The sequence below is a fragment of the Megalops cyprinoides genome, chromosome 23, assembly GCF_013368585.1.
Source record: "Megalops cyprinoides isolate fMegCyp1 chromosome 23, fMegCyp1.pri, whole genome shotgun sequence".
Classification (NCBI taxonomy): Eukaryota; Metazoa; Chordata; class Actinopteri; order Elopiformes; family Megalopidae; genus Megalops; species Megalops cyprinoides.
In genome coordinates, this window is record NC_050605.1 from 2576772 (window position 1) to 2600646 (window position 23875).

A 23875-nucleotide genomic window follows, 5' to 3' on the forward strand; every position below is an offset into this window, starting at 1 on the left:
TCCGCAAGAGTGCCTCTAGAATAGCTTATATTAGCTATTTTCAGTCTGAAGGCAAAATCCTTGAAATCCTCTTTTCTGATATCCTTCTGTATTCAGAGTCTGGTTGTCGTCTTGCCCGGCTCACTAACGTGCAAAAACCAAAACATCGATATTGTTTGTGCAATTGATAAGTGATTCCTTGGAAGCGTATTTGAAACTGGAGATATTTCGTGTTTTTTGACACGGTGTTATGGACAGCTTCAAAATCCCATAAAATACACACAGGACCTTTAAAATGAATCATTCTTATGGTTATTTTACGTGACAGTATGCCTTTTTTATTTATTTTTTTATTTTACAGGGCATGCTATGGAGAAATTCAAAGAAGTAGCCTAACAAACAATGCAAAATGTCCGGAGGATCATACGCAAGAAGTGCAACAACGAATGTTTCAAACAAGTGAAGGCAGAAAAGATGTGAGCCTGCATTTCATGTACAATTTTTTTTTTTTTTTAAGCGCAGCATATTGTTACTTAGAATAACCATGACCCTTGTTCATTTTAACATAGTACAAAATAGTACAACCATTTTTTTAAAATATACAACTAGTATTCTTACTAATTTTGTAATTTAAAGTCCATCCTACGCAGAGATTATGGCACAAATATTTTCAGCGTTCAAAGCTGGTTCAAGTGCTTATGTTATTGTTTAGCCCCTTTTCGGACTGAAACTAGATAGCTAGATTGCATGTCAGTTTAACAATATTGCTTTAAAATTCTTTAAAGATTAATTGGTGTGTCAACTGTTTCACTAAACAATAAATGTGTCTGAGTCACATTTTGTGTCGTGCGTCTCAGATTTCTTTTGGTAATTTGAGTTTCTACTAGTAAGGGTATACAATTAAATTCATAAGTAATTCCTTTATTTAAATTCACTTGAAGACAGTAGTATATTTCTTGTAAAGTTTAAAGTGGAATTCATACCAGACACATGACCCTGAGTGTTAAAGTATTGTTTAAGAAAACGGTTGACATCCACTTTACTTCACCTAAGTGCACTTAAGTGACTATAGGTTGACACACAATTCAGGCGTATTAAAATGTATTTAAATATACTTGTTGCTAATTGCAGACCGATTTGAAACTCATTCAATTAAATTATACAAAGGTAATAAATCTACACAAAGTACACTGAAGTACACTTAATTTAAGTATAGTTAGTGTGTGTATATATATATATATATATATATATATATAGTACAGAAAACAAAGTACAGAAAGATGTATTTGAGTATATTTAAGTCAAGTACACTTAGTTGTTTTTAAGTATATTTTTAGTAGCACTAATGATATATCAGCACGCTAAGTACAAAATTAGTACATCGAAAATAGCACACTTTAGTACATTAATCATGAATACATGGAAGTATACTAAGTATACTTAAATTAAGTATACTTCAGTGTATTTTTTTTCTCCTGGGTGTACGTTAGTGTGTGTATGTGTGACACATAAGAGTTTTCAAAAGCCGACAGCATTCACTAACCTGACCAGTACAACTAAGGCAAAAATCGGAGTCCTTATTTGTAGATCCACCGTTGGTGATAATCTGTGTCAGGTTGAAAATGGCTAGAGCGGTGTTCACTGGGACGCGATCGTTACCAGCAGTGAAGACACCTGCCCAGAGCTGCTGAGAGCTGCCATGAGCCCCGGTAGATGAAACGAGCAGCGCACGAGACTTGTCCTCACAGCATTGCAGGGTCACACCTCCAAGGGATGATAACGTGTTTCTCTTATTTACTTTTGCCTCCATCCACAAAAGCCGAACACGGATTGGTGACAGCGTTTTATTTTGACGTAAATTAAAAAACACATAAATCCGCGAATCCAGCTGGAAGCCTTTCACAAACTCAACAACGTTACCCAACTCTAACCCACTCCCATCCCTTATGAGGCCTCTTGCAGATCACACCTTGTCCCGAGGTGCCCTTAATAAGTAAGCGCAGCGCAGCACAGCACATAAACACCACCACACTTGAGGTCACAGACAGACTTAGTTTTGTGCACACTACAGTCACTTCCTGAGAATGCACATAGCGAAGGACCTCACCTGGACACTCAACGTCACCACCATAACCAAAAAGGCAACGTCTCCACTTCCTGCAGAGGCTGAAGAAAGTCAGTATGTAAGTATACAGTACACTGTATACTTGTATATGGATGGGCTGACAATAAAATCTCTCTTGACTCTTAATTCCTCTCCTTATGCTCCCATGAGCCCTGTAGCCCAGTGCCCAGCTGAGAAATATCTTGCCTGTATACAGTATTGCTGTTACATTTAGCAAAATAGACTTGGCACATCTCATGTTTTAAATTAGAGAAGGAAAACGCCAGTATCCAATCTAATGAGGTGCACTGAAGTATAAAGAAGGAAGGAAGGGTTGCACACTCTTAGCGTCAGCCTAAGTTGCTCTTAGTTGCCTGTGTTATCAGACCCTCAATGCTGCCTACAACAGAAGTACTCTCTGCAAAGAACAGAAACTGTCTTTACACGGAATAACTGTCAGCTGTGCCCTGTCAGAGGCACTACTTTTAAACTTACATTTTTATAGGGCTGTTGTTAAACTTCTTGTCTACCTACTGTAATTCAGACTGCAAAATTCCTGTGGTTGCTCATGTTACTGTATATGTAGTAAATGTATCATGACATATTAGTCTTTCATGGTGCTTTGAACTTGCTAAACATAAGTAAATGCATGTTGTTCTTAAAAATACATACATTGACATTGTACAACATGAACAACTTGTTTATTTTTCTGCAAAATTCTCGGGAAGGCTGATTACAACTTCGAAAGTGATTGCAAACTTACAAATATTTTACATTTTTACAATTAACATTTTAATATTTTGTATTTTAATTCACATAATTCTGTAGGCTATACAATAATGGTGTCTGAAGCAGCATGAACAGGTAGGCTATATGTAGCCGCATTAAAACAGTTTTAATTATTTTTCAAATCAAATGACAAATAAGAAGATGGTAAGGGAACATTACGCTAATGGTTTTTAAACATGCAACATAATTGAACATTCATGATGCCGGTAGGCTATCTACTACAATCACTGCTTGTATGAAGTGCTGCAAAAAAATCGAAGTGTACTCATTCTTTATTTTAAGGTCTTTTTTTTACGTGGCAAACGCAGATGTGCTGAACGGCAGATTTCGTTTTAAGCCTTTCGCGTGTGATTAAACTGGTGCGATTAGAACACTAGATTGGAGAAATACTAGCTAATTTTAGTGTAACGTAGGTAGGCTGTCCTCTTACTTTACGTGGCGTAGATAATTGGGGGTGTGGTAGTTTACGCATAGCCACTTAGTTTTCCTTATTTAAGCTGCGTATACCTGCCTGTTTAGCGACCTTGCTTCTGCTTCCGGATCTGTGCATCTCCCGTTTCCTGTCTGTGCAGTGGTGTTCGACCTCACGCTGTCAGCTGTCCTGTGTCCTGGGCTTGCCTACCGAGGTAATCTTTACCCTGTCGGGTGTATAGGTAGGTATAGTTCATAGCGGCATTAAACGGGAAGTGCATGCGGACATGTCAACACATGTATTATTAACCTAATGCTTTTATGTTTGTTTAGAGTATCGGTCGGCCAGTGCTGGAGCCATAGTTTGTCTCTGTCTGTGAGCTCTTGGGAGTAGTGTCTCCTGCTGTGTTTAGCCGAGGTAATGATTTATGGCGTAAGTTTTGTTTCTCCAGTATTTACGGTAATTCTTGTGTTTATAATGCGTGCGACGATGCAGAGTTGATTGTTGTGTCCTTGTGTTTTAGGTTTTTCCCTCGTGTAACGCTAGCTGCTGTTTTGCCTCTCGATAGTTCCGCCTCAGCGGAGTGGGTTAGGTTAGACTGCGGGAACTCCTAGTGTTTTATGTGTGTGGCGGCGTGTTTCTACCCGCAATCCAACGCAAACCAACGGGTCGTAGGTAGGTTTAACCGCTTGTTTTAGAACGATTTTAGTATAGTGTGCAAGGAGCTGTTTGGTTGGGCGGTTAGCATATTGGTATTCCTCTTCACTGTGTGTCTTAATGCTAAATGCACTTTATCACGTAGGCATGCGTTTGCGGTTTGAGAGTGAATGAGAGAGCACTTGGGTGAGTATTTTTCGCATGCGGGTATCCCTAGTGGTGAGTATACTTCTCCCCAACCAGCTCTTAGCCCAGTTTTAGTAGCATAGTATTTTTATATATATTTAAACTGTAATGATGGAATGTATTTAAATAAATTGACTTTTCTCAACTTCAATAAATTTATTGTGCTTCCCAGAATCACGTCTCTGTCTTATCCATATAGAAGAACTGGAGGGAACCCTTTTCTTGTAGCGCAGGTGTATACTTGGGGTTTACATGCATAAACTATTTCCTTGGGCGAAACTCCCAAGGTGGCGTAGTTGAGCTTTGCCTGTGCCCCACACCTCATGGTTACATTAGCTTTGAGGAAACAGCGATTTAACTCTAAAAATATAGCAAATGCTAACTGAAATCTATAAAACTTAATAACGCAAATGAAGACATAAAGAACTATATAAGGTAACACGCGCGATACATACCATAACAAATAAGTTACATGCAAAACGGTTAAAACGAAATTTGACATTTAGCACATCTGCGTTTGCCACGCCTTTCAGTAATTGAGCCAGATAAATATCCGCGCTGGAATTCTGGAAGGGAGTTGCGGTCAAACTTGATATGATTAATTTGCGTTAAAACATTAAGGCGTTAAAGTTTCCAGATTAATTGCGAAGGAGCGTTAACATTAACAGCCCTAAAATGAATAATTGCGGTGATACGGTAATGAGATCAACCCCGCGGTAGGCGTCTCATGACCGCGGTATTGCGGTGATGCGGTTATCGTCACAGCCCTACTTACAAGCGAGGCAGAGAACAACACAAAGCCAAGTAAGGAGTCACTGACCAAGGTTCAATAGTTGGCCAGACAGTGTACAAGCCAGCTGGTCGAGATATGTGTGCATAAAAACCATAGACTTGATTTTTTTTTTTTTTAAGAGGAGAAAGCTGGGTAATGATTTTGCACTGCAATGTGACGGGACCACCATATGCCTTTCTGTAACATAGTGGTTGGGAAGGAACTGATACTGATATGATCTGATAGGCGCAGCGTGTCACGTGGTAACAACAGTAATAACCAGTTAGTCACATGAGCATGAGAGTTAGCTACCTGTAGAATAGTCATGTCAGTGGTGTGGAAGTACTTCAACCTTAAAGAGGCAAAAAAGAGGCAAGTGCCACCCTCACTATGTCTAACATTAAAAGATCTCCTAGTAGTGGACTACGCTACTTCCCTGATGTTAGGCAATTGGCCTCACACAAGCTATTCTGCTGAAAGAATACAGGTGGCTGCTGATGTACAAAATCAGTCAAGGCTTTATTGATTATGCAGGTATTAAAAACATGACATACAACCCAGGTTAAAATATAGGGGGCTGTGGGGTAGGGGAGTCAATAAATTAGTAAAAGCTGATTTTGTGTTAAAATAACAGGAGGCTATAAGGCTATTGAGACAGTAGTCCATACAAAGGCTAATGCATACTTCACAAAGATAAACCCCATACCAATAAATAGTCTGTGATAAAAGTATAAAATTCAAGTTCTACACCCCAATCAAAGTTCACAGCAAAGAGTTCCCTTGGTACCACCTATTGCACAATGCCCATGGCCCCTTATTGCACAGTATGAATTATATTAAAAAATGCAAGGCAAACTTTCACAAAACAAGAGATAACAGGAAAATAAATTAGAGCGCCCCCTTCTGGCACCTAGTTGCCCCCCAGGGTGCCAGCCCCCAACAGTACACACTGTATATACAGTATACAACATCACAGAGGAACACAAATAAAATAAAGTGAAGTACAAGAAAAAACAAAAATTAAACTACTCTGTGAAAACGGTGGCTGAGTCACAGGCTCCTTAACACCCTAACTAGAGGTGGGAACTTGCGGGATGTCACCACCCTGTTGACTTTAGGCCACTCCAGCAATGTAACTTTTAAAAAGGCTGTTCTTAAGTATTCTGCGCGTTGAAGCAAAGGAGTCGTACACAAACTTGGTAACAGTTTGAAACTTCCAAATATCGCACTGGAAACTTTGCACGTGAACAACACACGACAATTGCGGCTTCACTCTCCAGCATTGGCTTGGCTGGTTTGGAACACAATGAAAATGTCATGCTAAATACCCAATGAAAGGAAGCATAACAGTAGAAGTGGTATCCCTTGGGTCCTAGTGCCTTACCGGGTCGTAGTACCTTACCAGGTCCTTCCTGCTACAATGGGCAGGACTATACCCTGTTATTCAATCACAGAAGCAATTTGGCAGTTCTATCATCATGCTTCTACTGACCATTCTTACATAATTTTTTTTTTTCCTTTCTGGGTTGCATTCTAACAATGCCCATCTGGAAAGGGATAAGAGTACACTGTGTGACCTGTACACTGGTTCTTTCTTCAGTTACAACATGCAAGCTTTAAAACTGGTTGATTCATAAAGTGGGAAAGTTAACCCTACTCTCGGATTAGTTGTTTATATTTATTCTGGCAGAGATATATGCATTGAGACACATGGAGAGATATCACAGTGGGGTGACAGTATGTGGGCAGCAGATGGAGACAAAGACCCAACCTGCTAAGTCCCTCTTTCCTGCCTACCACTGCAGCTGGTGGCAATTCACCAACCAACCCACCAGCAGGTCACCAACTGCACTCTTAAAACACAGTGACAGCACCCTGGCTGTGAGTAACTGGAGGAAAAGCACTGAACCCTGGGTTGGGGGGCAAAATTGTATGTAGAAGCCTGGAGTCTGGATGTTTAGTTGGCTGCTGAACTGCCTGCCGATGTTGTTTTGAACGACAGCTGCTTTTCACTGTCTTTGTTTTCTAGTTTTTTTTTCCCATTTTTAAAATGACATCCCTAATTTGAATACAGGTTTCTAAAAAATCCTTTATTTGAGCTTTAACCCTGTCAGGCCTTCCTTTAAGGTTTTTGCTTCCCTGAACCTCAACAACCACCAGCAACCAAGGTACTTTGCTACAACATTTGCAAGCAATGTCTTAAAACCTTCACACAAGCTATTTGCTATCTTTACTCCTTTTATTGCATACAATTTTATATGTAGAGCCATAACACAGGGCCATGGGGCCATGCTGATGGAGTGCAACACTTCTTATTCTACAGTTCTTCCATGTGGCTAACATGAAACCATTTCAGTACATTACACCCTTTCTCTTGTGCTTCAGCTCTACAAGTTGCAGAGCCAAACCTATCCATGATACACAAAGGACATTTCAAACCAAATGAATGCTTTTCAGGTGCATAGCCACTTTGAATTCATGTTCTTTACATTTTTACAAAATAGTCCAGCGATTCCTGTCAAAGGCTTTGTTTGGTCTGGTAGTATATGAAAACGCATGCAGTACAAAAGTACTTAATTTGGATGTTCACATGACCATTCACTGGTGCACTGAAAAATGCAAAGCATACCACTCATCTGTTCAGATGGAAGTGATTCCAAACCCAATCAAGAGCCTTTCATCTTAACTTACCTAGGATGGTAATGGCATAATGTTTAGTGAAGGTTTATTAAGTGATAGAATAAGTAATGTTTCCCTTCATCTTTTAAAGTCTCACTTGAAAAGGCATGATGTGTCATGATACATGTGTTAGCATAGAAACTCAACTAAGCAACCATACATGTTCTACTGTATGGGTAGTATACAATTGGTGGTCTTTTAATAATGTGATAATACTCCTGGCAATCACATCTATCAATATGAGGCACAAAGTTAGCAGCCATTTGAATTGTATAGAATTGCAGTGGATATTATCAACAAACTATAAGAATAGTTATATGGTCACAATTGTGGTATGTATTTATGTTTTTCTCCAAAGGTAGTTTATTTTGGGACAAAACAAATTATTAAATATACATGATAATAATACATGAAATACATGAATTGTACATGAAATCTATTGTAAATTATTTTTAATAGAGTGCACATCTTCGAAATGATAGTTTGACAAATATTTATGAGTGTTTTGATGGAAAAAAACATTTTATGAACTTTAAAAGGGGTATTTACCAGTTACAATATGGTTCAGTGATTCTGTAAATGAATTTCATGTAATATTGAAGTTTGATTTTGTGGCTACATAGTGTGATGTTTGGTGGGCTATTTACTGTTGTTAGCTAAGTGAAATGAACATCTATGTTCACTAGTTCTCTAAGTATTTTGTCTTTTAGGAGCAGAAATCCCATGTGTTTATGATGTTCTTTTGTATGGTATCTCCATAAATTTAAATAATGTAAAAATAGAAATTAACTTTACATATACAATATCTATTAATGAAGAAAACAATCCTATTTGATTTTGTGCATGTATTTCTAAATACAGTAGCATGACTTTAGATCACTTAAAACATTTGATAGAATAGATGCTGATGTTTTAATTACCTATTGGTATTGTAACACGTTGGGGTTTTTTTTTTCATCATTTGCAGCGTTCTTATATCTTATACTGTTATACTCTTATACTCTTATATCTGCAAAGGTTGATTCTCTCAGCCAGGCAAAGCTGGTTCAGGACTTGGGATAGTTGGGATAGCTCCGACTTGCTCCCCTGCAGGACCATCGGGTTAGTATTTACAGCAAGATGGACTTTGTGTGGCTGTTTGCTTTTAACATACAGGACACACCGCACGCTCATTAAGAAGTTCGTAAGGGATCATCAAATTATGATCGTTAACTCATGCCACTTGCAAAGATGACATTTTCCTCAGCGTGGAAAACTAAAAGATGACACAGGCCATGTTCCGTTTCTTCCACTTCGTTTTTAAAAGTCGCAAGATTAAAACTGACCAATAACACCGGGTGCCTTATCTCTAAATACGATTAACTGTGTCGTAATTGTGGTTTGATCAAAAACCCATGGTTGCCCTGCAAGAAATATTTTGCGCGGTTAAAATAACGTGAATAAAACTAATACCTGACTTCAGATAGGGTTTGTAAAAGGTAAACTAAGTGTTTGTAGGATCTGCATAGTAAGGGAATTTAAACTTAGGGAACTGAATTAATCTACTGTCAAAGATTAATTCAGGCGGTGCAGTTCTTCTGGTTTAGAGGAGCAAAGCTTTATTCTCGTACTCCGGGGGAGAGTCAACACATACACCCTAGACAGGAGATGCAGATAACTTTGATATATTGTTAGAAACATCCTCTTATATAGGGTTTTCATACATGACTTCTGACACACACAACCAATGTGACAATGTGACTGCAAAATAGTTCTCAGGTCATCAACCGGCTACATACAGCTTCAAGAAATAGAGCAAGGGTCATAATTTACATTCTTCATGAATCATCAGCATTCACACACATTTTTCTTCCACATCTCACATTTAGATTTACATTTATTTTTTGGCAGATGCTTTTATCCAAAGCAACTTACTTGTGAGGTAGAGTACAACACAAGCAAAAAGCCATACAGAGTCAACAATATTAGAGCCACTGCATGCCCAGGATTCAAAGGTTGGCCAGGAAAGGCACAAACTAGCAGATAAAGATAACAAGTATGTTAGATTCTTAGATTGCTTTTTAAAAATATATACAGTATATACAATTAAAAAGAAAATTTTAATATAATTTCATTTATAGTAGGAGACCATCTACAGAGGGAAATGAATTTAGGGAATTCTTGTGGAGGATATTGAATTGGGAATGGTATTTTTAAAATTGAATGGGGAATTGAGAGGAACTGGAATGACTATGAATTAAAGGACCTAATCTGAAATGGAATTGAATTGATTTAATTTACAGGGAGAGGGAATTGAATTGAAATTTGTGGAATTGTCCCCAACCCTGCTAACAAGTATTACAAGTATAATTTTGTAAGACAAGAGGATGGAGTAAAATCCATAATCAAAGTCCATGCAGAAGAGAGTCGTTTTAATCTTTTGTCATGTGGTTTGTTGAAGTGTCTCAATTAAAGCTGACTTATTTACTCTTAACATGGCAAGGTGTACACACAAAAAATTAACTGGTGTTTTAAAAAGAAATTACATGAGTTACCGTGGAGCAAATTCATCGCCAAAACAAAAGTGAAAAGAAAAATATAATACCCAGTAATTGACAACACAAAGCAGATATTTCTGACTTTATTTATTAAAAAACTGGGGTCTGAAAGTCATTGTCACAGTGGTTCAGCAGGTTTGAGCTGAGTGGGCAGAAGCGGGCAGCCTCCTCATTGAGCCTAGACCTGGGCTCTTTTCGTAGAGCTGGATCCCTCTTCCCCTCTGTACTGCTCCATGAATGGATGCACCACTTCCCACACCTGGGAAAAGGGTGGAGACATTGGGATCAGTCCTTCTTTTCTCATGTTATACAGTCCATCATAACCCAATATATATGTCCTAAACCTATATAATCTATTATAATGCAACATATATGTCCTAAATCCATATAATCCATCATAATACAGTCTATATGTCCTAACCCACACAATCTATCACATTGCAATCAATCATCACTCACTCATCATAATCTAATCTATGTACAATTTATCATAAAACATAATATTATGTCCTCACCCCAAACTCCTACTTATAGAACATATGAACCCCATGCTGTCCATCTGATTGATTACTGATTGTTACTACAATATAGGATTACACTCATGTTTCATATCACAGAATCAGAAAAAATGCAGTTTGGTTTGTGAGAGGAAGAGCCGTTTGCCTTCTCCTCCAGCAGGAGTCGGTGAGCTGCCTCAATGTCGGGATGCATGACTCGGTCCTTATCCCACGGCCTGGGGAGGGGATAACAGTAAGGGAGGGTTACAGGGATCATTCCAGAACACACTGCAGAGTTCCAGAACCCCAGAATGATAAGGCACCCTACCTGACAGTGGAGCGCACCAACTGGTGGACTGCCTCCAGAGGGGGCGTGGTCTTCAGGGGCCGGAGAAGCTCCAGGGCTTGACAGGCGGCCAGTAGCTCGATGGCCAGAACTGGGGGGGAGGGGGACATTAAGTAGCTGAAACAGTTTCATATTCTCTGTGACTGGACGAAAGAGTTGGACTTACGGAAAATAGGTCGTAAATGGGCAGCTAATTCCATGGCAGCTAAAAGCCACTGATTACAGAAATGTCTGTGAACAGTGCACATCTGCAAGCCCTGCAGTTTCCAGAGCCAGACCCAGAGTCACAGTTATTTGGTTTACCTTGCTCCACGTGCTCCACCACCCTCAGGGCCTTCCTGGCCGCCCAGCCACCCATCGACACATGGTCCTCAGTGGCAGCGCTGGTGGACAGGGAGTCGACAGAGGAGGGATGGCACAGCACCTTATTCTCTGACACTGCAGGGTACAGAGAGCTGTCACTACTGACTGGAGGACATAAAACACACACACACACACACGCATGCACACACACATATGATGCAGTTTTGGATACTCTTTAATTGTAGTGGCGAGCTTAGTTGGGCCGAATGGCCTGTTGTCATCATAATATGTTCTTATGCTCTTATGTTCTTATACACACACATGCATACACATGCACTCCAACCCACTAATTCCTGCACATAAACCCACACACACATACACACACACACACACACACACACACACAAACACATATATGTATGCCAACCCACTCATATGTACACACACACCTACAGGCACACACACACACGTACATATGCATATATTTCAACCCACACGTACACACACAGACAAATATGCACATATATTCATTTTCATTATTCATCACTGACTGACCCAGAGCCGCAGCGGTGCAGTGGGCGATCATGAACCCCGAGTTCAGACCCCCCTCGCTGACCAGGAAGGCAGGCAGCTCACTGAGGGAGGGGTTACACAGCCTCTCGATCCTGCGCTCACTGATGGAGGCCAGCTCATGCACCCCAATGGCCAGGAAGTCCAGAGACTGGGGAGGAGACAATAACGTTCTTTCAACATTTCTATGACATTGCATCAGGGCAGAAATACTGCTACAGCATTACAGTATTTATGTGAGACCTGTGTTTGGTGATTGTCACTAATACAAGAGGAGAAAAGACAGACCTTGGCTGGGTACTCGCCATGGAAATTTCCTCCTGAGAGAGTCAGGTCCCGCTTAGCAAAAACCAGCTGCAGGAAGCGTTAAGGTTCATCAGCCGGTGAACACTGTCTGTGACAGCGTTCAGAACACACATTCATGAAAAGATCCACACTCCAATCCAATGCTTATGAATGAGGAAAAGGCTAAATGACTTCATTGTTTCCACATGCCACCTTCATCAGTGAAACAGTGTTACCCTGTTGGCAACCTTTTTATGCCACAAGTGTGCAAGTAAATTGGAGAGGAACTGCCAATTAGTGCTTCTATTGTCACCAAAGCTATTAATGAGGTCTTACCTCATGGCATAAAATTCAAAAGTACAATCAAAAGAGTAAATCAAAAGAACTTCAGGAACTACATTTATGAAAAGTCCACACTTAACAATTCTGGAAGAAATATGAGGCAAAAACATTAAAAAGAACTGCCATTATTGAAATGCTGTTGCTCTGCTAACAGCCTATTAAAAATGTGTCATTCAGAACATCGGTGAATGCCAGGATCTAACAGGAATAAATGCCACAGTGTGTCTAGGACTCTCTTCCCCCTACTGGAGAATAGGATGTGTAAAGTGCAAGGGCATTGTGGGGATATTGGGTTATCAGTGGCACTGTTCATCTCAGTGGTGATGATGCTCTTGACAAAAGCGATGGTGTCATTGGCCACACCGTGGACCTGTGGGATATCAGACACAGGAGTTACAAACAGATAACTGTAGATGTACTCAACAGACTACTCTAGAGCGCTGATATGATTTGGTGTTGTCTCTACTCTTAGCCTAACCTATTTGTAAGCATGTTCATAAACTGCTCTGGATTTGAGTGCATGCTAATTGGCTATATGCGAACGTAAATATGTTACACCTGAGCAGTGGGTAAGGATGTAGCCTTTGTTTACCAGGAGAAGCAATTCACATGCAGCCCTTAGAGACGGTGTAGATTACCTGGGGGCAGCAACGCAGGGTATAAGCATCCTGGACCTTCTCAAATGGTCTGTTTGCCTCTGGAGAGGAAATACATCACAGGACATGTGACATCACAGGTGGGAGTTCCAGAAAAGATTAGAGAATATGAGATCATGAGTTCCACTATCACAAGCACATTTTTCCATTTCCGGATGTTCAGCAAACAGAATGTTAGTGTTTTACCAGTCAAGGCAATTCAGAGCCCCTCTGACCAGTCTGCCATAGTGTGGCTCACCTGTGATCTCAGAGGTAAAGACATCAGAGTCCAGCACAGAGCGGAATCTCCATGCCACCTCTATCTGGCCTGGGTGTGGCCGTACTGCCTGGATATCTGGTAGAGAGATGCCAGGAGGAGCTTCATTTTAACCAATCAAACTTTACACCACTTTCCAACAGAATCCTTACAGTTTCTACAGAACTGCTCAAAAGGCTTTTTGCAATTGTATTACTCCTTCAGTTAATTAGCTTATCATAAAGGGCATATCCATAAGAGTTACAGATAAGTTTCATTATAAATGGAGAACAATATCCATTCATTCAAGATTTCTTTATAACCATTCAGATCAATCAATCTGATCAGGTGATAAAAACCTCCTTCACCACTATTATACACAGTCAGATCAGCTGATAGAGGCCTCCCTTACCTCTGTCAAAGGCCTTGGTTGTTCCCTTCAGCACCTGTAATGTCAATGCTGCAATGATGTCAGCCTGCCTAGCGATGGCCTGGGCCCTCTCCACAGCCTCTGCTCCCAGACATGTGATCAGCTGGGTCCCGTTGATCAGGGCCAAGCCCTGGAAGAGAGAGGATCAGAGAAAAACAGCAACACAAGTGAGCAATCTTTTTCCACCATGCATTGACAGAGTCAATAATGCCCACACAAACAGAAGAGATCATTTCTTCCCTACTAAATTGTAGTGGAGAGAATGAATAATCGATTAGAATGAGGATGAGAGTAAAGATGAGAATAAAGATGATAAAAGAATAAGTGATAGGAATGAAGATATCATGGGAATGAAGATAGGGTGAGAATGAGATTTACCTCTTTGGGACCAAGTGAGAGGGGCTTCAGTCCATGGGCCTCTAGCACCTAAAACAATGTAAGAATAGAGCAGAGTGAAGATATGGATGTCAGCAGAATGAAGTCAGTGAAGGCATTTTGGTAGCTGTTGGCTCTGATTTTGTGCAAATACAGTTGCTGAGCTGAAGAATGCTGAGTTTCTGAGTTGGTCTTACAACTTTGGCATCGGCCCAGCCAGTTGACGGTGACCACATTTTCCCCTCCCCCATCAGCCCCAGGGTCAGGTGAGACAGGGGTGCAAGGTCTCCACTGGCACCAACCGTCCCCTTCTCAGGGACGTAGGAGAGGCAGGACACTGTGGAGACAGGACACAGGTCACCCTCCCGCTTCCCTTTACAGTGACAAAGCACTGACAGGAAGCATGATGATCAGACTCTGGGTTACCGTTGAAGGCCTCGACCATCCTGTGGAGAGTATCCAGGGAGACGCCGCTGTAGCCTTTGGCCAGAACATTGATCCTCAGAGCCAGCAGCATGCGGGTCCGCTCAGGGCTCAGAGGGCTGCCCACACCTTGAAGTAAAAAAGGGAAACTCCACAGCTTCACTAACAGCTCAAATAAGCTGTGCCACAGCTTCACCAACAGCAGCACCAATAAGTTGTGCCACAGCTTCATCAACAGCAGGCCCAATAAGCTGTCCTACAGCCTCAGAGTCTAGCTGCCTAAACTCAACCCCTCAGCCCAGACTGCAATGTAAAAGGCAGCACTAAGAGCCAGTGATTGCAGAGATTCTCAGTAATTTTTCTGATAGTAGCAGGAGATGTGATTATCAGTCACAGACAGTGGTGGAAATGGAACAAATTCACTGGATGAGCCCACCTAGAGGGGTGTGAGGGAGTGATCCCCAGGCAGAAAAATCTGTGAAATGAGTAACTAAATGCTGTGTTCTGGTGAGTTTTTGATCATAAATTTGCCACTAGCCATTTTGCATGTGATAGTTACAACACTTAGAAATATGATATATCTCAGAAAAAAACAAATAAAGTGATCACTGAAATAAAAAATCAGAAACATTTAGGGGAGAGAATCATATTGCCACACTGGAAATCTGGACTTTGAGTGCAGAAAGGCTGGAGTGTACTAACTGGCTTTTTGGGCGTGGAAGTGGGCCTGCACAACATTTGATCACGTATTTCTGTCGTAAACAAATAGGGTGCAGTACTGATTGTGCATGGCCACCAGATGTTTTTATTCTGTTAGCTGCAGTGTAGCTGTGTAGCTTATCTCATGTTCTATGGGGTGCCCTCTATGGTCATTTTAAAGTTGAAGATCACTTCCTCGTTTATCTGTATGAAGTAGACCTGTATGAAGATCCTGTCAGGGCTTCAGGGACGGCTTCCCGCAATGACCAGCAGGCATCCTCCTGACAGCCTATCCCAGTTGCCTGCTGCATCCAGCAGAGGGACTCTACTTCCTGTTTGTGTTTGCACTGTGTATGTCTAATCATTGTCTGATTGTTCACACCTGTTTGTAATAAGTCTTGAGTGTTTGCTGTATTTAAACCCTGCCTGTTGTAGTGTTCCTTGCTCAATCTTGAGCTTGCCTGTGCTCTGTGCCTTCTGTTTGTTCTTTGTCTGTTATAATCCTCCTGTGTTCCTTGAGTTATCTCTGCATCTGGGTCCTTCCTGCTCACCATTACAGATCCAGAGGGAGATGACTGCAGTTAGACCGACACTGCATGCAATATAAATGGCTTCTAAATATCCTTAATGCAGAACACTGGTCAATAATGAAAAAAGATATGCTTTATGGTGCATATCAGGTCTTCCACATGCATGATAATGTTTCCCACCATAGCCTGTAAGCCAAGAACTTTACACTCTTGCTCCAGTCAATGGCCTAAGGCCTTCTGTTAACTGCAGCTTCTCATGACAACAAAAACACACCCTGAATACACCGACAGTTCTCTGGTCACTTAAAGATTATAAAAAATATTTTGACAGCGTATCAAACTGCTACACCAAAACTAAAATGAAACTAGACAATAGTGACTTAGAATGAAAGAGTAACCCTTGCTTTTCACTAAGTTTCTAATCAATCAAAAGGATGTGTCTGCCTAGATGCAATAAAGAGTTCAGAAATAGAGGCCTGCAGCAGTGAGCACAAGAAGTCACAGAGGCTGTGACTAAAGACCAGGGCAGGCATATGGGGTGTATTAGCAAATGATATATGTATATCAGTGGCAGCTGGTGAGCTGGAAACAGGGGTGGCTGAAACATTACCTTTAAATCTATCATTACTTTCAACCTGTCCCCCTTTATCCTCCTTGATTTACAATAAAACAAATAATTCACAAAATAATTGACACCAATGCGTAAATAGAGTAAATGATTATGCTCGCAAACCAGCGCAGATTGTCTGTAGTTTGTGCGCTATTGCGAAAGCTACAGAATGAGGTTGTTTAATTAGCAAGGATGGCAATTTGAATAATTAAGCGGCAAGTAATCCCAAAGCTTTAAATGTTTCACATTATAGGTTTCTTGTGTTGCAAAATTCAAATTACAAAACGGAGCTAAATTTAGTTAGATCAATTTAAATTACTGAGAATAAACTTTTAGGTTAGGTTGAGTGCAATGGATAATAACGGTTAGAACGTTAATTAAACAATCTCATGCTGTAGCTTTCGCAAGAACACAAACTACAGACAATCTGCGCTGTTTCGCGAGCATAATTTACTCCATTTACGCGATTGGTGTCAATTATTCTGTGAATTATTTGTTATGGTGTTATTGTGACACCTTAAAATGTGTATTGATTGGATTTGGTGTTTGGATTTATGGGGTGATGGTGTCAATTCATAAGCACGAGCTGAAGGATAAGAATATTTGAATATAGCTCGTCTGAATTATTTGTTTCTGTAATATAGTCAGAAGTCTGTTAAAAATGTGAGAGTAAGGATGGACCGGTGATCTTCTGTTAGGCCCTTTTATGCTGATTTTTAATTGATTAGTCACGCCTATGTCCATCCAGTAGGGGGAGATCGCAGTGCTTTCCTCATTGACGATAAAGCCGTTATTGAAACGCGTTACGAGTTGTAGCTCCATCATTCTCTCCCTTTTCAGGTATTATATACCACTAATATAGTCGGTAATTGTTTTGTTAAAATGCCATAATTATAACTGAGCCCATGTTAAGTGTTTTTGTTAAGTTTATTTCGAGTTTTGTTTGCAAAAAGAAAATGCTATAGAACGAACCGAAATCTTAGTTAATGAAAAGCAATTGCTAGCTAGCTTCTCTAGGTATCGTATACTTGTTACACGGTCACTATTGAGTACTACACTTTTCGTGAATGTGTTAGAATTATAATTGTCCATACTAAATGGTTTGTGAAGTTCATACCGAGTTCAGTATGAAAAAACAATGTTAGCTAGATAGATGCACGAGAGCAGCACGTGAAATGTGCGTGATAGCTCACCGTCAGTGCAGTCTGTTTAGATGACATTCTTTTGGTTATTTAGGTACATGTAAGTGTGTCCGCGTATCATTCTCATTCGCATTGTAGCTATAGGAATTGACATTTGGATAAATGAAAAGTATTGTTGGACAATTTTTCTTATCATTCGGGATTTTGTAAAGGAAGTACGTATTTTATAACTGAAATGATAAACAGGGTACAAGTGTAAATGTAACGGGTGGTATCTTGCGTTGTGTTTTTAATGTGATGTTACGTGGGTCGGCGAGCGAGCGAGTTTCGAACCGAGGTTCTTACTGCTCACTGCCAACCCCTTAAAGCCAGCGTCGTTGCCAGTTGAGCTAAAGGCAAATTGCCGTTAGCCTGCCGGCAACAACGCTACTTAGCCAGGTCTCAGAGGGAGTGACGTAGCCGCTGCAACCACTCGGCTACCTGCTACCCGCTACCTAAGGCTTTACGCAGGACTCACACGAGCTAATCACTTCAGCTCCGCTACACTCACCCCCCTTTGACCTCCTCTGACTCCTCAGCGACCACTGGCGGCCAAGCTGTGCTTTAGCCAGTGATCCGAGTCACGGCACCAATGTAACGGGTGGTATCTTGCGTTGTGTTTTTTTTTAATATGATGTTACGTGGGTCGGCGAGCGAGCGAGTTTCGAACCGAGGTTCTTACTGCTCACTGCCAACCCCTTAAAGTCAGCGTCGTTGCCAGTTGAGCTAAAGGCAAATTAAAACATTAAAACACAACGCAAGATACCACCCGTTACATAAACTAAAGTTTAATTTGGAAAACTAAGTGAACCACTGAAAGAGAATGTAAAAACATGCTTATGTGTCTGTTTGAAATATGTGTTCAATATGTTTGCATAATTCATTGACGATAAAAGCCGTTATTGAAAAAGCACTACGAGCTGTAGCTCCATCATTCTCTGCCCTTTCAGGGGTACAACATTATGCTAAACGGTGTGAATACCTTCCTCAAAATATGTGGACAGGCACACTAATTTCATCATAGCACTGTTGTATGAAATCAGGTAGTTGCAGATGCCTTCTTCTGGGCGCAGACTGAGACTCATAGACCCGGGAAGTCTACATTTGAGTCTGGGTTTCGCAATTATCCGGCAATGACCAGGAGTTGGCGGTGATGGAACTCAACTGGCTCCTTTTTGCCAGGGTTGGGTGCACTATGTCAGCTATGGTCCCCTTGTTACACCATTTAATTGCATCCTTTATCCAGCTAGTAATGTGCCTATGCATTCCTCAGACGATGTCAAGCAGATTTGTGGCATACTGGTACAGAGCAGGGTTTATAGGCCAGAAGTTCTGGGTTTTATTCCCAAGCGCTGATTAAAACCATTTTTACAATTTCTACTTAAAAGTATTGTCATTAGCATCAGTTCAGGTAGCATGCAAGCTAAATGAAATACATTTGGAAAATTTGCAACATATTTCTCAAAAACTCCTATTCAAATTATGATTTGACTAACAAAAAGGCCAAATAAATATCCTTTCCTGTTAAAATGAAGTTTTCAATCTGGCTCTCTGACTGTGGAAGCTGCTATACTGGAGATGTTGTAGAATTGGGCAGAGATTGCCCTTGTGGCAGTGGAAGCATGCTGGAAATGGCAGGTAGAATGGCACTTCCAGTACAAACAAACACTGTGGATTCATGATAGATTGACCAGAGTTGGTAGCTTTTAGGCCTTAGCTTTCTAACTGGTTGTATGGGTATGGAAGCTGCTAGGCTAGTTCAAGGAGGCTGTAACTTGCATTCTTTGGAGGTAGCTAACCACTTTTGCATCTCCTTTTAACCTTTGTGTATCCCTTTGTTTCTCCTTCCAGTCCACTTAATTCACCTTATTAGCTGCCTTGAAATATTCTAAAAAATGAAAAAACTCTTGTTCAAAGAAAACGTACCTATTAACAAAACAGTTTTATAAAAACAGTGAATTGTGTTTTTTGATATTCCAATGATTTAAAGCACAGTTTATTTAAAGGTGTTTTACCTTTGCAATTTTTTGAGGAACCATTCACAAAGATTGTTGTCCAGTAGACTTTGCAATGCTAGTGCAAACCAATGTCCATGTTTTATATATTAATAAACAGTCCAAAAACATTACAGTCACATTCATAATGTGGACAAATTTCTGCATATCTCCATGTATAATTGTTTTATGTTAAACACTTTACAAATACAGAGAGTGGGAGAACTATAACTGTTTAAATATAAATTAGGGTGGCAGATACTATATAGACTTCTTTACAAGCGCATATACATTTGACGACCTTGGACACTGCTGCAGTTAAATTGGATGTGCAAGTTGTAATTATGCATTTTTGTTATGAGCATAAATGCTGATATTGCATGCAAAAGCACGCTCATAAAGTGAGCTCATTTTCATCTGCATATTCCACACTGTCACATCTGCATACTTACTAAACGAGTAAATACACATTTACACAAAACGGGGCTTGCATTAATACCCCTATAAATCTTTTTGTTAATGCAAAAAAGTACTGTGCTCTCTGCGTACTGTGCGAGGCGGTGTTCGCTGCAAAGTGCTCTCACCAGATTAGCCTTTGAACTTCATAATAGTAATGGTTATTATTATATATTATTATATGATCATATTAAATAATTAAATAATCAAATCAAATTTCCTTCGGGATTAATAAAGTATTTCTTATTCTTTCTTATTCTTATTATTCAAGTTTCGTTCCTTAACAAAACTCTGAGGCTACTTTTCAGACTAAAACAATAATTACTCAGAAACGTCTTTTAACCGGATAATTACCACATGTTAAATTGTAACTCAAATAACATATTAAAATAGACACTGAATTTAAGTTAAACACATGAAGCGTTCCATACGACCTTGTGACGTGAACCCTAACTGTTACCTGTACAGCCCATAAACGGCTGTAACAGTTGGGACAATTGTTACAACTGTTGCAGTGTCATTGGCTGTGTGGCGAATTGTGCGTTTCGAGCATGAATGTGCCTTGGGGTGCGTGTGAAAAAGCGACTGATGAAGGATAAAGGCGCAAAGATCCCAAGCGTCTCATATCGGCGCATTGAGCACAATGACAGAGCGTACAGTATATGATTTACAAGGTAGGAAATGTCATCAGAATCAACCAACACACAGCAATTTGTACCAGGACGTAATTCCAGTTCCAGAACTCCACTCCCGGAACTGAAATGCGCTCGGTCCATTTCTACCACTGGTCACAGATCATTTTCATGAAGGAAAGACGGAATGCTCACCTGCTGCATGAGAACGGATGAGATTTTCCTGCAGCTCCCTAAGAACCAAGCACACGAGATGATGCAGAGTAACTATTCGTCAGAGGGGGGCAGTCTTTGGACTGATTTGCCATCCATTTGCTGCGGGTGCCAATCTGACTGTCTTGATCCAGTAAGTGTATGTTGTCTTTAAGGGTGTTTATTTAAGTTTACGTTCTTTTCAGAACTATCAGTTAAACGTCTACTATGTGAATATGGGGGCCAAATAATGGGGGAATGTAAGAAGTGCAGTTTACGTGACTTACTTGAGTTGGTCTTGTGGTACGACTGTATTCGCAAACTTCCCAAACCCCGTGTTAATGCCGTAAACAACTAAAAAAAAAGAGAGAAAAAAGATCAGATCAGGAATTGCGGAAGTGCGGTTCAGTTAATATGACGTTAGTATGGGGATAATTTACGATTCATGAAATCGCATACCTTTATTTTGCTTAATAATATTCTCTATTACTCCTCTCGACTGTCTCACTCCATCCTCTGCTTCCGGGGTGAGCTAAATCAGTAAATGCATGGGAACTGTCATTAATGTACTTCTGCGTAGTACAGCATTGGAACTTTTGTTCACACGTGATATGAAGTCTGCTCTATCTGTACTGTTTTCCACCTGGTGTTTTGTAAATCGCTCTGGAGAAGAGCGTCTGGAAATGAATACGTGCAAATGAAATCTGTTTCTTTTTGTGAGACGTTTACCTTTATCCCGAGTAGCCCTTTCCCCAAAGCGACCAGATGTTCTGTAGAGAGACTGTTCCCATCCAAGAAAATAAACTGTTGACAGAAATCACACAGAAAGTGGATCTAACATCGGCCTTTTCCATCACGTAAGGGTCCCTGCAAGCTGTCCGAACAAGTAAACTCCTTGATCACGCTTTCAATAGGAAACTTAAACCAAATTAACATAAATTTGAAGTAATTTCTGACTTGTTGCCACCGGAATATAAACGTGTACTTTAAACTGGATTGGAGACGGGTTTGACTAAAGGTAGGAGGTTTGACCACTAGAATTCTGTCAAAATATTAAAAGCAGTGGTCGAAGTCAAGCTGAATGAGTCAGTTTTTTTCTGACCGATGTTGTAGAATGATTCCTGATTGAAGTCACACGTCAGACAGTCGTATTTTAAAACTGGAATGTAATCCTGCATTCAATGGAAATACTAACAGAAATGCCCACTAGTTATTGGCTATTGTGCAGTCATGTTCGAAAACCTACGTGCAGTTTATGTAGCTGACAGTAGGTGGTTAAATAGATGAATGAACTACACGTCGTACACGTGTCTTTCTGTCATAGAATGGAAAAGTAGAAGGGGATGAGTTATCTCGTAATTGGCTCTTGAAAAGAGCTTGTAGGTCTATTTAATTAACTTTGTCAATTTTTTGTCCGTTTTTGTGCATTTTGTTTTGATCTGCGCAAATTCCTTTCAGAGTTCAGCGGTTACATGTCGCTCACGTGCATCTTATTCTAGAGTTTGCCCTCTCGTCGAAATGTGTAAGTAGAGCTGAATGCTACGTAAATCCTTTTCTTTTTAAATGACTGGCCGTAGCGGGTTTCACTGCAATCAGTCTGAACCTGTTATCAGTAGCTGTGGTGTAAACGGAGCAATAGAAAGTGCAGAAATGGAAGTTGATAACATAACATCACTCACTTTGATTTCCTCGGACTCACTCTTTGTATCACTAGCTGTTTGTCAAGGATAATTTCATCATATAGAGACACAATTCTAAATAACACGTGTCAGTTCTGGCAGACGGACATCAACATACAAAATGACTGAAGACAATTAAAGGATACACAGGCATGGTTATCCAGGGACTTGGGCGTTAATTCTCTAGTTTGAACTGTCTTTAAATGACTGCAAGAGAAGAACAAGTTGTCAGTTTGATTTGTCATACAGAAGATAATTAAAAACTTAAAATTTTCTCAAAAAATAGCCTCAAAACAGCCAGATCATTAATTGTCCAGGATATCCAAAACTGGATTTTGAAAATATGTGTCACCCTTCAACATATAATTCGAAGTCCAATGTCGATTAATGGATAAAAGTGTAAAAGTATCTGAAAATCAGACCAATGGAAAACCTCTGCTTTCAGCAAGGACAGTAAGAAAACACAAATCACAAATCTGCTCAACAAGAGACAGCTGAGTTAACCTCAATACACATTTTATATTTTTTAAACATGACAACATCTCACATTTTCGCGGGGACTGAAACAACTTTGGTGGATCCCCTAAATGGTTGCTTTTTTGCCACCCAGTGATAAAATTAAGGTACTGCAGTCATTTTTGTAGAACTTTCCTCAGGCCGTGAGAGCAAGTGTGCCAGTGAATTTGTGAGGGACCAATACCACTGTTGCAAAAAATCAATGAGTCACCTTTTATGTGAGGATGGTGTAATCTCCACTAACAGAGATATGTGTTTCCCTCCATGTTTTTATTAGAGCATGGACATGTAATTAGTGTGGCTGCTTGCAGGGCAAGCACACTACTGTTCTTGTGTTCCTGTTATTATTATTATTATTATTTATTCTTCTTTTAGCCCTAATTGCTCCTTTGGCCTGCACTCACCTTACTCTTAAACTCTTAAAACTGCTGTATCTCTGTGAATTCTGGCTCTACATGTGTAAATTCCATCAAATACAAATACCTCAAAACAGAGCTACACTTGTGCAGATTCTCACAATGTCTTTGATTCAGCACTGTGATGAATGGTTTTTGAATTATGAGCAGTCTTCGGTATCTCCTCACTCTGACAATATTTGACAGCTGACATTCAAATTGCTGCAAGAGAGTCATTCTGAAGCAGCTGGTGTAAAAAGACAGTTGGCATTGTAATTAGGTTGTTCTTGTGGGTAGTAGTATTATGAGGCAGACAGCAACTCCTCTTTCACAAACTTTCACCAACACACATGAAAGACACACACACACACACACACACACACATACACGCGAACAGACACACACACATACACG

At 40.2% G+C, this 23875-nt stretch overlaps 1 protein-coding gene across 1 annotated transcript; it reads right to left on the reverse strand.

The window, feature by feature from the left end:
- Positions 1 to 10221: 10221 nt before the first annotated feature.
- LOC118770302 (histidine ammonia-lyase-like) lies at positions 10222 to 21403 on the reverse strand. The gene is made up of 16 exons (XM_036517898.1): positions 21331 to 21403; positions 21159 to 21225; positions 20875 to 20912; positions 14581 to 14706; positions 14352 to 14491; positions 14158 to 14205; positions 13762 to 13909; positions 13353 to 13448; positions 13097 to 13155; positions 12747 to 12828; positions 12120 to 12184; positions 11817 to 11982; positions 11262 to 11396; positions 10941 to 11049; positions 10779 to 10848; positions 10222 to 10374 (listed from the first exon to the last, which is right to left on the reverse strand). Exons 4-16 carry the CDS (start codon positions 14669 to 14671, stop codon positions 10294 to 10296), a joined length of 1290 nt encoding a protein of 429 aa, XP_036373791.1. The 5' UTR covers positions 14672 to 14706; positions 20875 to 20912; positions 21159 to 21225; positions 21331 to 21403; the 3' UTR covers positions 10222 to 10293.
- Positions 21404 to 23875: the final 2472 nt, after the last annotated feature.